At 54.3% G+C, this 12,795-nt stretch overlaps 1 protein-coding gene across 2 annotated transcripts; it reads right to left on the minus strand.

The window, feature by feature from the left end:
• Positions 1 to 101: 101 nt before the first annotated feature.
• Surf4 (surfeit 4) lies at positions 102 to 12,268 on the minus strand. 2 transcript variants are annotated; one of them, XM_027942271.2, is made up of 6 exons: positions 12,105 to 12,265; positions 5,175 to 5,361; positions 4,185 to 4,261; positions 3,387 to 3,430; positions 2,738 to 2,924; positions 102 to 2,108 (listed from the first exon to the last, which is right to left on the minus strand). In XM_027942271.2, the coding sequence occupies exons 1-6, from the start codon at positions 12,150 to 12,152 to the stop codon at positions 1,842 to 1,844; spliced, it is 810 nt and encodes a 269-aa protein (XP_027798072.1). In that variant the 5' UTR covers positions 12,153 to 12,265; the 3' UTR covers positions 102 to 1,841. The 2 variants fall into 2 exon arrangements, with proteins under 2 accessions (XP_027798072.1, XP_027798079.1); XM_027942278.3 differs by lacking the exon at positions 5,175 to 5,361 and having other exon boundaries at positions 12,105 to 12,268.
• Between the last annotated feature and the right edge of the window lie 527 nt (positions 12,269 to 12,795).

The following is a 12,795-nucleotide window of genomic DNA, read 5'->3' on the forward strand; positions in this document are numbered from 1 at the left end:
TGGTCTGCCAGTATCCTTGGCAAAGCCTGGGGTTCCCAGCTCACTGCAGCATCCTGAGGGCCCTGGCCAGCCTGCAGACACCGCCACGGGATCACAGTGCATACCACAAATGCCATTGTTTATTTGATGTGTTTCCAAAATCAAAACGTTTTCAAACACAACTAAGATATAAAATACAGCATAAAAATGAGATTTATACCTATTCCCATATAAAGCAGAAGCATTTTCAGAGACTGTCTTGCTGAAATCCATGGGTAAGCCGTGTTTCCTCTCCTCCCCCATCCTGGCCCAGCTCACTCAGGCAGCAGGGTGGAGGCTGGAGGCCACCCCTGCTGACCATGCACTTGGCTTCCTAGGTCTGCCCTATTCCACAAACCAGTGGCACCACAGGAACTGGTGTGGCCAAGTGTCACCTAATGGGGCTATTACACTGTATTAATCAGGAGGGATGCATGCTGAGGTAGCCCTGCAGCTGAAGCCATCACTGGATCTTCAACACACCGGGGAGCAGGCCCCAGGCAGAGCCTCAGTGGCAGGTGGCACACAGGCCAGGGTGTAGAGAAGGTGTGCCAGGATGCCCTTGTAGTAGGTAGGGGCAGGAGGCTCAGCTGGCCTGCAGCAGCCCCAGGACACTTCAGTCCTGCACTCCCAGGATGGGCTCCAGGAGCTACACCCAGCAGAGTGAGTGGCCATCTTCCCTCCTAATCAGGCACCTTGGTACCTGGGATCTGGCAGGAGTAGGTGTTTTTCTGACTACCCTTCTGGCACTCACTGTCATAGTGTCAGAACCCCACCTCACCAAAAAGAGGAACACGGTATAAGGCAATGTTAGAAAACTTTAAATACAGGATCAAGATCAAATTGGTAAGGCATCACAAATTGTAGAAAGTAATCTTGGCTGCATTGGCATAGCAAATGGACAAAATCTGAGCAAGCGATAACCTTGGGGCCACCCACAGGGCAGGTGCAGTCTGGAACAGGTGCTGCCACGCTGGGATGGAGCACAGCCTAGGGTATCCAGGCCTTGCTCTGTGAAGGTCGAGTTGAGGTAACTGGGTTGAGCCTGTGGGTCTCTGATACTGGGAGCTCCTGACATTGCTGGGCCCCTTGCTGCTGCTCCTCCCCAAGCCATTCAAGGAGGAGGGGGTGGCCATCCTGTGTGCAGCTTCCCCTGGGTCCCTGCCTTGAGCCACTAAAGCTCTGAGAGGGTCTCTATCTCCCAGTGACTGATCCGAGCTGGTGGTGTTGGTGAATTCTCCCTCCAGCCGCAGCCCTGGTCACCCTCCAGTACTGCAGCACTGTGGGGCTGGGGCTCTTCTGAATAGCCTCACTGATTATAAGGTATTACAATGCAGGGGCAGAAACAATGTTGAAGCCACTGATTCGCGTTTCAACCAGGGAGCTTCGGGGTGTGAAGTCTGGCTGCAGCATCCAAAACCATTTAGTAGTTTGAGCTAAGAATGTAAACTTAAAAAACAAGAGGGAGGCTGCTCTGAATGATACAGATGTCTGCTCACAGTACAGCTTGAAGTCCCTCACCCCAAAAAAGACTCGAAAACAGGACTGAGGCCACAACCCACTGAGCTGCTCATGTCAGGGGCTGGCCAGGTGACTGGCCATGCAGCTGGGCAGCACTCAGCGGTCAGATACCAGCCTGTGGTTCCAGAGCAGATTTTGCCCCCAATTTTCAGGTGTCTGCAAGTAAAGTTCTCAAACATCGGTGCCTTTACCAAGGGGGGGGGGAGGGAAGAGGACACGGAACTGCTGGCAGTTTGTTGACTCCACCCTGAACCAGTCCACAAGGGCACAGGTCTTGGCCAGGTAGGGTAGGGATCTGCCTGTTACCACTCTTTCTTCTTTTCATCCATGGAAACACCCCCAGGGCCCAGAGCCACCACCAGGAGCAAGCCTCCAATCACCGACATGGTCTGGAAGAAGTCGTACTTCAGGAAGTCATGCATGGGCTTATAGACTGGAATGGTCCAGAAGGCGTTGAAATACACATTGATAGCAAACAGCCAAACAACAAGAGTCAAAGCCGCCAGCTTGGTTTTAAAGCCAACAGCCACCAAGATCATCAGAGCTGTGCCCACGATGTTCTGGATGATCTGCACAGGGTGAGAGGGACAACATTCAAAGTCAACACCAGGAACAGCTGTTCTGTGTTCTACAAACAAACCAAGCTGCCTGTGTCATTCAAGTACCTGTGCCAGGCTGGCACAGCTACTGAGACAGCAGGAAATTGGAAGTCACTACCAGGGAAACTGGATAAAGCAACGTCATTATAGTGTGAGGCTCAGGGATTTAAAGAAAGCTTCTGGGTAACAGCAGGCTGTGATTTACCATGAGCTCCAGTGCTGGCCAGCTGGATCTCTATCCCCAGGGTACCCCCAACTCACCCAGATATCCAGGCTGGGAACTCCGTCCCCTTCCCATAGTGCCAGCACCCTTCCTTGTACCTGTACCTTCTAGTCAGCTGTGCCCCCGACACCCCACATGCAAACCATACTCAGCAAAATGTGAACTTTGAGAAAGAGAAGTCAGAAGAGCCTGCAGAGAAAGCACTGGTCCACTCCAGCAAGGTCAGGAGACCTGGACTGGATCTTCCAGGCAGTTCCCTGACACACAGGAGATGGATGGGTTCATTTGTCAGAATGGGACCACAAGATCTGTTTCTTGTCTTCCCATACTACACTCACACAACCCGGGCAGGCCCTCCAAGCAGCTGGATACTCACAGAAAAGAAGCTGGCATCAAAGTGAAGGAGGGTCATGAACATCAGGACCAGCAAGACCCTGCCTCCGAGCTGCATGTACTGCTTGGGAGAGCTCTCACGCATGGTGGGGACACCTGCAAACATGCTCTTCCCTTCCGAACGGGACTCTGCTAAGAGCAGCAACAAACCTCCTCCCAGGGCCAGGTTCCTGAGGAACAGAAATGCTGGCTGAAAGCTGACACTCATTGGCATCTGATCTGTTCCCAGACCAGAGGAAGAGAGATCTTGATGTGAGCACAGCAAAGCTCTTCCTTCCCGTCCTTCAGGCAGAGATTGTACAGCAAGGCCAGGCAGGCCTGAGTGCATGGGACCAGCCTCTGGAATGGAACTAACAGCAAGGCTGCCTGGACATGCTGGGAACTCAGGCCTGGGAACCCTGGTCTCATCCTGCAAGGTGTCCTTCAGACCTTCAGTCCACATGCCTGTGAATATGGCAGTGAGTGAGAGGACCTGGTTCTGTTTGCCATGCTGAGGGAAGCTCTGAACAGCTACCACAATATCTGCTTCTAGGAGCACAGGGCAGACCTAGACAAGCTCACCCCCCACCCACAGCACACAGGTGGGAGAAATGAGCAGAGAACACCCAGCTTAGCACCCAGCATGCACCTACCTCATCAAAAACTTCAAGTCCCACAGAATGCTGTAGGCGATCGTCTGTGGGGAACAGGCAGACAGAAACTTCAGTCAGCATTGTAAATATCTATAGATTCAATAATAGCACCCAGCAACTTATCCATCAGAGCGAGAATACAAAAGGCACAAAACTACTTCAGGACACCAAGGGCATAGTCAAGTATAACAGTTTTTTTTTTTTTTTTTTTGGGGGGGGGGGGAGGTCAGTGTTTCTCAAAAACCATGGCCCTTGGGCCTGTTCAGTTTCAGGGCTGTGCCCATGATGTCTGAAACCCCTGGTCTAGACTGAAACACCCCTCTTGATGCATTGCACCCTGGACACCAGGTTTTCCTGCTGAGGAGTCACATCAGTACCAGTTAGCATCTAGCTGCTGCCAATCATGTGCCCTATCCCTGTCACAGCACACTCAGAAAAGTGGCAAAAGACAGCCCAGTGCCCAGAGCTGACACCTAATCCAAGAACCAGCCTCTGAAGCTTGTTGTGGCACTTAGCAGCCAGGTGCTCCTAAGCTGGTCCTTAAGAGGCAATGCCACCACTTCCCCATAGAGAAAAGCAGCTCTGGGCAGCCAGACATGAGGGTTAACAAGGAGGGATGCTGGATCCAACACCAGTTCCACCAGAGCAAGGAAAAGTGAGATCCCGCCACGTACCCCATGTACCTACAGCACTGATTCCCAAGTAAGACCCTGCTATGTGCCCCATGTACCTGTAGTGCTGATTCTAAAGAGCCCAAAGCTGATTCCCAAGTGAGACGCTGTCACATGCCCCATGTACCTGCAGTGCTATGATTCCGAAGAGCCCAAAGCAGGCATACTGCACGAAGTTCCTGCTCAACACCAAGACACAGCCAGCTGGAAAGACAACAGTAAGGTTGGTTTAGGGGGACCTCAGCTGGGTCCTGGGTGAGACACTGTCATGGTACACTGTACCCACCAAACTTTGGATCAGCTGCAGCTCAACTACCTCCCCAAGCCAAAAGCAACTTCTGGGAGAGTTAATGATGACAAGCCAGGCCCAAACTCACGGACATCACTCCCCTAGAATATGGATCCCTTGCTGTACCAGAGAACGTTTTCCAGTATGAATGTCCCATTAAAGACACATCTTTCTTTCTCCTCCTCAGTACTGGGATTGAATCTGGGATGTTACACATGCTAGGTAAGCACTCTACCACTGACCTACATCCCAGCCCTATTTCCTTTATTTTGAGACAGGGCCTTGGTATGTTGCCCAGGCTGCCATGAAACTTGTAATCCTCTTGCCTCAACCTCCTGAGTAGCTGGGAGCACAAGTGTGGCCACCACCCTGCAGAGACAGATCTTGACATCTTTACTGTGGAAGAGCTTCAAACGGGCTAGAAAGCACAAGTCCTTTAATGAGCCCATAATGTGCCAAGGAGTGAGGGCTGACACCAGAAGACAGTCCATCAAGAGCGGAAAGAAGACCTGGGGCCCCACCCCAGCGCCCTCCTGTACTGACCTAGATCCTCCTATCCATCCTAGATGCTTCCTTGACTGCCTCAGCCACCTAGTCTCCTGTGCCTCCTGCTTGAGGCACTTAAAAACAAACAGGGACTGAGTCCAATGCCTTTAGCAAGCCCCAAAGCGGTGAGTCTAGGACTGAGTAGAGAGCATCCACCCCAACACTCACAGAACCAAACCTGGCAGGCCTATGCTGGAGCCCCTGGGTTTACACAACCTCCCAAGTGCCACGACAAGCTTCAGGTGTGCTATCAGTGAGGGAACAGCCTCCAGAGCCACTCACTCAACTGTCCCAGCAAGTTGAGGAACACGAAGGATGAGGCCAGCAGGTAGCCACAGCCCCAGGTAGTGTCGATGTAGTCACGCTGCTCGCTCCACTGGAACCACATGCGGATGCCATCCTCCAGGAAGGTGCTGATCAGGCAGAGGCGGGCCACGTGAGGGAGGTACTGCTTGGTGACTCGCAGGAACTGTGGGCACAGAGGCCTTCAGGTGAAGTGGCTGTAGCCTGGAGCACCAGGCCACCGCCAGGCACTTCCTGAGGCAGGGTGTGTGAACAGAAGGTCAGGGACAGCAGCCAACATGGTACAAGGCAGAGCTCTCAGCCCCTGTACCTCTCAGGGCAGATTGGGGGACTTGGCCACCGCTCCAAGCACGCCTCATAAGTCTAGATCCACGTGACCACAAGCCTTAATCTCAGAGAGAAAAGGCTCCACACCAGGTATGTGGGCAAGAACCCATGGGTCAAGGTCCCCAGCACTCTTCTACTATGACTCTCCTTATCTCTTCCACAGCCACATTCAGGTGGCAACTCTTATTAACAGAGGGATATCCATAAGAAGCATTGCTTCCATGCCCAGTCAAGGGCATTAAAAAGGGAGTCAAAGAACATCTAAAAAGGCCCTGAGGGCTTCCTGGACCCTCAGAGCTGTCCAGGGCACTTCGTGAACTTGAGCAGCACAGAATCCCTGACTTCCCTCTGCTATATGCCATTAGCAGCACCCCTGACTGGTACACTAAAAAGCCCTCTTTACTGCCTGCCTCATGTCCAGCCCCTCATGTTACAGATAAGCAAATTGAAACCCAGAGGGGAAAAGGGTTTCCTAGAGCCGTGTGGACTCACACTGCAATGCTGGGACTTGTGACACTCAGCCAAGTGCTAAGGCCTGGGCTTGCCAGCCTCCCTATTTTTTTTTTTTTAAATGTTTATTTTTTAGTTATTGGCGGACATAACATCTTTGTATGTGGTGCTGAGGATCGAACCCGGGCCGCACGCATGCTAGGCGAGCGAGCTACCGTTTGAGCCACATCCCCAGCCCCCAGCCTCCCTATTGATGCTCAGAGTCCCTTCAGAAAGGACAAGGGTCCACTGAGGAGACAGCCACGGTCCCAGGCCTGGAAGCCACACAATCAGCCAGACCATAGCTCCAATATCTATAGCAAAACCAGCAAGAGGAAGGCCACACAGGGACAGCACTGTGCGTGGTTACAGGGAAGGCTGGCCTTCCCCACCCAAAAAGCTCCCTCCACAGAGTTCAGGACCAGGAGCACGTGGACAACAACTGTGAGCAGGACCAGGGCTGCTGAGGCTGGTGGGGAGCCACTCACTCAACTATCTGAGCTGGAAGTTTTTTTTTAAGCCTGTGTAACCCAAAGCAAACTCAACACAGTCTAAATGAGATTGACAACTGTCTGGACAAAATTGAAATACAAGTGTGTAAGATCACTGGCAAATATCAAAGGAAACACAAAGCTTCCTTCTGTCCCTTGTGAGCAAAGTCACTCATGACGGCTGGAGCCAGAGGCCAGTATGCCCTTTGCAAGCCAGGTGCAAATGTCATGCAGGTATATGCCACGCACTTTTCTCTTACTGCCCTTCAAAGCTGAGGCACAAGATGAAAAGAAATCCAATGATAACATGGCAGGTGTCAGGAGAAAGATCAGGGGACTCACCCATAGGAGTGATGTGTACAAAGAGTCTAAAGGGCAGAGTCTGACCCCTCCAGGGGCAGCTGAGGGAGTGCTGGCTGCACAGGCCCTCTTAGGGCTGACTACGCCTATTGCTGGAATAATGAGGATGCACATAAGAGTGCTCAAGAATTCTCAGCAGTTTTTAAAATAGTTTTCTAGTATAGATGGACACAATACCTTTATTTTATTTATTTATTTTTATGTGGAGCTGAGGACTTAACCTAGTGCTTCACACATGCTAGGCAAGTGCTCTATCACTGAACCACAACCACAGCCCATTTTTTGGCATTTTTAAAGTTGCTCCAAAGCCTAAAATGCCGCTAAAGCTGCCATCTGGACTGTGGAGTACCTGGGTTCTTGGAGCAACCTTCAGCCCAAGAGGGGACACCCTGGCTTGGGGCAGGGGATATGGGGGGTTGTTGGCACAGGTAGCAGTTCTCCCCAGATGGACTGAGCCTGAGCCCGGGATGTGGATCTGAGCTAGCCTGCTCAGCCCATGAAGAGATAGCAGAAATCTCAGTGACAGATACCCAGAGACAGCAGCCAAGCAGGTTTGGGAGATGCAGTACAGGTAGACCCCATTCTCTAATCCTGTCCTGACAAATGACCAGGGCAGATTGGGGGACTCAGCCACTGCTCCAGGCACGCTGGCCAAATTACTTTGGTGGGGGGATGATCTCTACTCCCCTTGCACAAAGTGTGGCTACTAAGATTCTTCCAACTTAGTCTAAAAATCTATACAGAAAAAAGGAGAAGGCCGTGTTTAAAAACAAAACCAAAAATATAGCCAGGCTTGGGCCTGCAATCCCAGCTACTGGGGAGTCTGAGGCAGGAGGATCACTTGACACCAGCCTGAACAACATAGCAAGACCCCATCCCAAAAATAAATAAAAGGAAAAAAAAGATCCCAAATACACCTAGCCAAGTTTTAGGGCCCTCGAAGAATGGCAACACACTATCTCCCACCAGATGTTCAAGACAGCATAAGCCATACACATCCTCCTAGCTTCTGCCCTGTGGCCCTAATGCTCACAAAACACACAGCCACAGTGTGATCACCCACACTCTGTGGAAACGATGGAGACCATCACTGTGGTTCCCAACTTAGCATTGCTGAGGAGTGACCTTTACATTGTGGCACCACTGAATGGCCCTGGAAATGACAGGGGTCTGCACCTCATCTATACCTGGGGAAAAGCAACTACCAGGAAAGAAGCACTTGAAGAGGCAGGGTAGATGTTAACAGGACTGAGGGGGATGTGCAGCCCCAAGACCTGGGAGGCAGACCATAGAGGTGTCTGAACTTGCTTCCAAATGAGTGGCCAGCTGCCCCTAAGCATGATTACCTGGGCCTGCACCCTCCAGAGATGAATAGAACTGCCTGCCCATGGCTGTGGTCAGACCCTCCCCAGGCTCAAGGATCTTCACAGAGCTGCTTATTTGCCACCAGCACTGAGCCTGAGACTGAGGCTGTGCTTAAAACCTCCTGATGTGTCTGCTGCTCTTAATTGAAGTGTCTGGTTCAAGAGGATTAAAGAGCAGAAGAGCGAAAATTGGGGGGGCAGGTCGTGCCTCACCACAGTGCTTTGCTTTGGGGAGAAAGTGCAACGCCCAGGTGGTGCACTGAGCTATGCCTGGCTGCTGATGGGCTCAGGGCAAGCTGGTCTGACTTTTGTTCCCAGGAGGGTGGGCACATCTGAGTATGGAAGAAAGGCTGAGGCAGACCCTACCTTACATGCCTGTGGACCACAGCCATTCAGGCTGGTCCCTGAGCCCCTGTTGTGCTGCTCTAGAAAGCATGGAGTCCACCACCCTTCAGTACAGCAGAGAGGAACCCTGACTCGGGCAGGATGGCACAGCGGGACGAGAGCTGCTGTCACCACGGCATCCCACACACCTGTCAAGGCCCAAGCTGATGAGAGAACTGCAAGCCCACAAAGCCCACGGCTGGAGCCTCAGCACAGAACCAGGGCAGGAGAGCCAACAAGGAACCCTGAGCAGGCAACCTGCAGGAAGAGCAGAGGATGGTCAGCCTACCATGACGGGCAGGCTTCCATGAAAGTCCCTCAGTCAAGCAGGTTGGGGCTCCCAGGTGGCAGCAGCATGCCGAGACTTAAAAAATTAGCTTAGCTGGGCACAGTGGCACAGGCCTCCCCATGCAGAAGACTGAGGAAGGAGGATGGCAAGTTTGATAGCAACTCAGCAAAACCCTGTTTCAAAATAAGTTTTTTTAAATGGCTGGGGATATAGCTCAGTGGTAAGCACCCCTGGGTTCAATCCCCAGTACTACAAAAACAAAAGAAGGAAGCTGAGGTCTGTCTGCAGGGTTACTGTTTGAGAGGACTCGCAGGGGGCTTAGGAATATAATCGTGCTCCATCTGCAACAGGATCTGGGGAACACAGGGATCATGATCACACAGACATCAACCCTACTTCATGTTCAGAACAGAAAGGGACTGAGGATAGCAGCCCCCAGTCCTTATTCATGAGAAATGAGGGAAAGGCAGATCAGATTTTCTTGATCACCATGCATGGGGCCCCTTCCCAGGAACCACAAGCCCATGCATCCCCAGAAACGAGGGCTCATGGCTCAATGACTGTCCCTGCATCAGGCTGAGCCAGCTCTGGCCTGCAAGCGGGTCTGCCCAGTAAATGTCCCAGTGAGTCGTTCTGAAGCTTCCCACTGTATCTCAATGTAGTGCCAAGGGCCCACCTGTTTGCCTTCACTGAAAACCTGTGCTTACCTGTGTGGTAAGAAGTAGCCCCTGCCACCCCCACCCCTCCCTCACCCCCACTACAAACAGCAAGCAGGAAAGTGAGCCAGTTTCCCAGCTTCAGTATAGAGGGAATGATGGAGCACAAGAACAGAAGGGCAATGCTGAGAGAGCCACCACTACCACCAGGACCTACCCACGCCAGATTGCCACAGACACAATGTTATCACAGGCCAACTAATGCTACGTGTGGGGTCCAGGCACCCCTCACTTCAACAAAGGCCCAGGCCACCTCCTAGCTCCCAGGATTAGCTCTTGACACCCTTAAGGAACACCAAAGGCCACAATGGATGGTAGGCCCCCCTGTAACTTTCCTGTCACCCAGGTAACGGCCATCAGGCAGAACCCATTAAGTGCTAATGTTCTGGTGGCTGTTGTACAAGTGCTCAGAAGCAACACTGTCACCTGTCCAGAAGGCAGTGAGGAGTGGCTGCAGTGCACGGACATTATTTTGGATTGCTGAGTTCACGAATTTCTGGTCCCTTCTGACCTGGGCTTTCAAATGCCCAGCTCGCTCACAGAGCCCGTCTCAGCACTTTCTCCAGAGCCTGGCTTCCTGGGAGCAAGGGGACACTGTCCCTGGCTGCCAAGGGCAAGGAGCCTGATGATGCAGCTTTCACAAGTTGCCAGCCCAGATCAAGCAGCGCATTTCTCCCAGACAGGCCTCCACAGACCAGAAGGAAGGAGGCAGTTCCACCAAGCCAGAAGGACGCTGGCCCTGGAGTAATAGGATGACAACAGGGCAGACTCCAGCAAACCTCCTTCTGGGAGGATGGAGGCCAGTTAAAGGCTCAGCATTACCATTATCAAGGTCTCAATCTCAGCAGCCCCAGACTTCCTGGGCAAATCCCATCTCTTCAGTTTTGCTTTTGTTTTCTGAAGACAAGGTTAGACTAGAGAAGTACCTACAATACCTAACAGTGACCTCAGTGAGACTTCCTTACCGTCTACAAATTAGATACTTCTCATTTAGAAGCCTGGGGTCTCAGCACCTTCCTTATTGTCAGCTTTATTTTAACTATTACAGATGAATATTCAAAACACAGCCCCCTTCCTGCACACACCTGCCCTCTGTCAAATTTTGGCGATAGGAAGCCATCTTCATGGCTTTGTACCCCCTTCCCTGCCTGTAGCACAGAGTATCCTGACCCTGGTTCAGGTGGGCAGGAGTACACCAGTACACCGGCTGGTAGCCACACAGGCGCTTCAACATCTCCCATCACGACCCAGAAGACTCCAATGCCAATGGCTGACTGTGGGAGGCTTTCTGCACTTGGGATTCTTCTTAAGCAGCAGGTTTTTTTATTGTGCCAGAAGATAACTCCCGGGCCTGTAAGCATACTGCCTAGGGGCTGGAAACCTGGGTTTTGTTCTTGGGCTGTGATTACTGGCAAGTCCTGGAGCCTGAGCAGGCCTGGCCTTCTCCTTGGCAACTCTGAGACGGACTGTGTGCACCCAACGAGAGCCTTTCCAGTCCCAAGATTCAGCTTCGTTCACTTAAAGCAAAATAAAATGCATAGAGAAAAAAGAGAGAGGACTACAAAAGAAATTTGAGCTTTTCTTTAGTTGGAAATTTGTCATTTGGTAGTTGGCAGCAGCTCGACTGGAGGCTTTTTATCTGGGTTTGGTTATGAAATTCACTTGCAAAACCCAGGGTTTTCCAGCCTAAGAGCGAGTATGGAGCTGTCGTATTTCCTGGGCTAAAGGAGCCATCTTCTTAGAGAGTTGTTACTTAAGGAAGCAAAACTGGGTCACTAAAAAGCATGTCAATGCAGACTGACAAGTGAAAATGCCTACTTCATTCTTGAGAAGTTTGTTTGAATTGGTTTTGTAACGGTCACAATTTTTAACCTGGGTCTCTAAACACAAAACCACGACCAGGGAGAAGGTACTTGGAGTGGCTACACCCACCCCCACCGCGGTTCCAGACCAGCTCCCGGGGAAGCGGCTCCACGGGCCGGGCCGGGGGCGCCGGGGAAGCGCCGCCGTTGGGGACGCGCCAGCTCACGCGCCCGCCGCCGGCACACCCCGGCCCTCGGACACCGGCCCGCGCCCCCGGCCCGCCGCCGACAGCGCCGCGCGGGCTCGCCGGGCTGCCCACGCCGCCGGCCGGACCTAACGGGACGCTCCTCCCGGGACGCGCCCGCCGCGCAGGCCTTGGGCCTCGGACGCCCCCCACTCGCCGCCCGCCCGCCCTCCCGCCCCCGGGCCGGGGCAGAGTCCGCGGCGGCGAGGGCGCTGGCAGCAGCCCGAGGGCACGACGCCGGGCGGGGCGCGGCTCTCCCGGGGTTCGCCCGGCCCATCGCCGGGACGCCCGCCGAGGCGCCGTGGGGGCCGCCTCGCCGCCCGCGCCCCCTCGGGTCGGACCCCGGGCGCTGGGCGGCGGGGAGGCCGGGCCGCGCCGGGCGGGGAGGGAGGCGGCGGAGGGGCCGGGGCCGGGGCCGGGGCCGCGGGTCGGCGGGCCGCACCTGGTCGGCGAAGTCCTCGGCCGTGCCCATCAGGTCGTTCTGGCCCATGGCGGCGGCAGGCTCGGCTGGCTGCAGCTCGGCGCTCGCGCTCGGCCCGCTGCGGCCTCCACAGGAAGTGCCCGGCGGCCGGCCTCGCTGCGCGGCGCGGCTCCAGCGGCTGCCACGTAGGCCAAGCCTTAAAGGGGCCGCGTGCGCGCCGCCGCCCCTCCTCCGCGCCCCGCCCGCCGCGCGCCCTCGCCGTCCGCCCCACCCACCGCGCGCCCTCACGCTCTGGCTCCGCCTCTCGCGCTCCACGTCCCTCCTGGCGCTCCACAGGCACCACCCGCCGCGCGCCACCGCCCCGTCCTTCTCATTCGAGGTCCCGCCCACCATGAACTACTGCCCCGCCCCGCTTTTCGAGGTCGCGCCCTCCGCTAGCCCTCCTACACCCTGAAGACCCCGTCCATCACTCGCTGTCACTCTCTCGTCATTCTCCAGGCCCCGCCCTCCGCCCGCATCTCCCCCCACCGCGCTTGAGGCTTCCCCCATTTAGTGCACCGCCCACTGCCCTTCAGGCCCCAGGCCCCGCCCCCTCTCTCTCGCCTCTCCCGCCTACCACTGCCTCCTCGCCCTCTAAGCTCGAGGCCCCGCCCCTTGTCCCGATCAAGCTCACCGTCCGCAGCCTCTACCCACCTCTCTCTGGATCCGCCCT

Source organism: Marmota flaviventris, chromosome 13, assembly GCF_047511675.1.
Source record: "Marmota flaviventris isolate mMarFla1 chromosome 13, mMarFla1.hap1, whole genome shotgun sequence".
Taxonomy (NCBI): Eukaryota; Metazoa; Chordata; class Mammalia; order Rodentia; family Sciuridae; genus Marmota; species Marmota flaviventris.

Coding starts and splice junctions, on each gene's coding strand:
- Surf4 (XM_027942271.2), bottom strand. CDS start 12,152: ATGGGCCAGAACGACCTGATGGGCACGGCCGAGGACTTCGCCGACCAG. Junction 3,431..4,184: donor TCGGAATCATAGCACTGCAG/GTACATGGGGCA, acceptor TGTTCCCCACAG/ACGATCGCCTACAGCATTCT. Junction 2,925..3,386: donor GACTTGAAGTTTTTGATGAG/GTAGGTGCATGC, acceptor TCTGTTCCTCAG/GAACCTGGCCCTGGGAGGAG.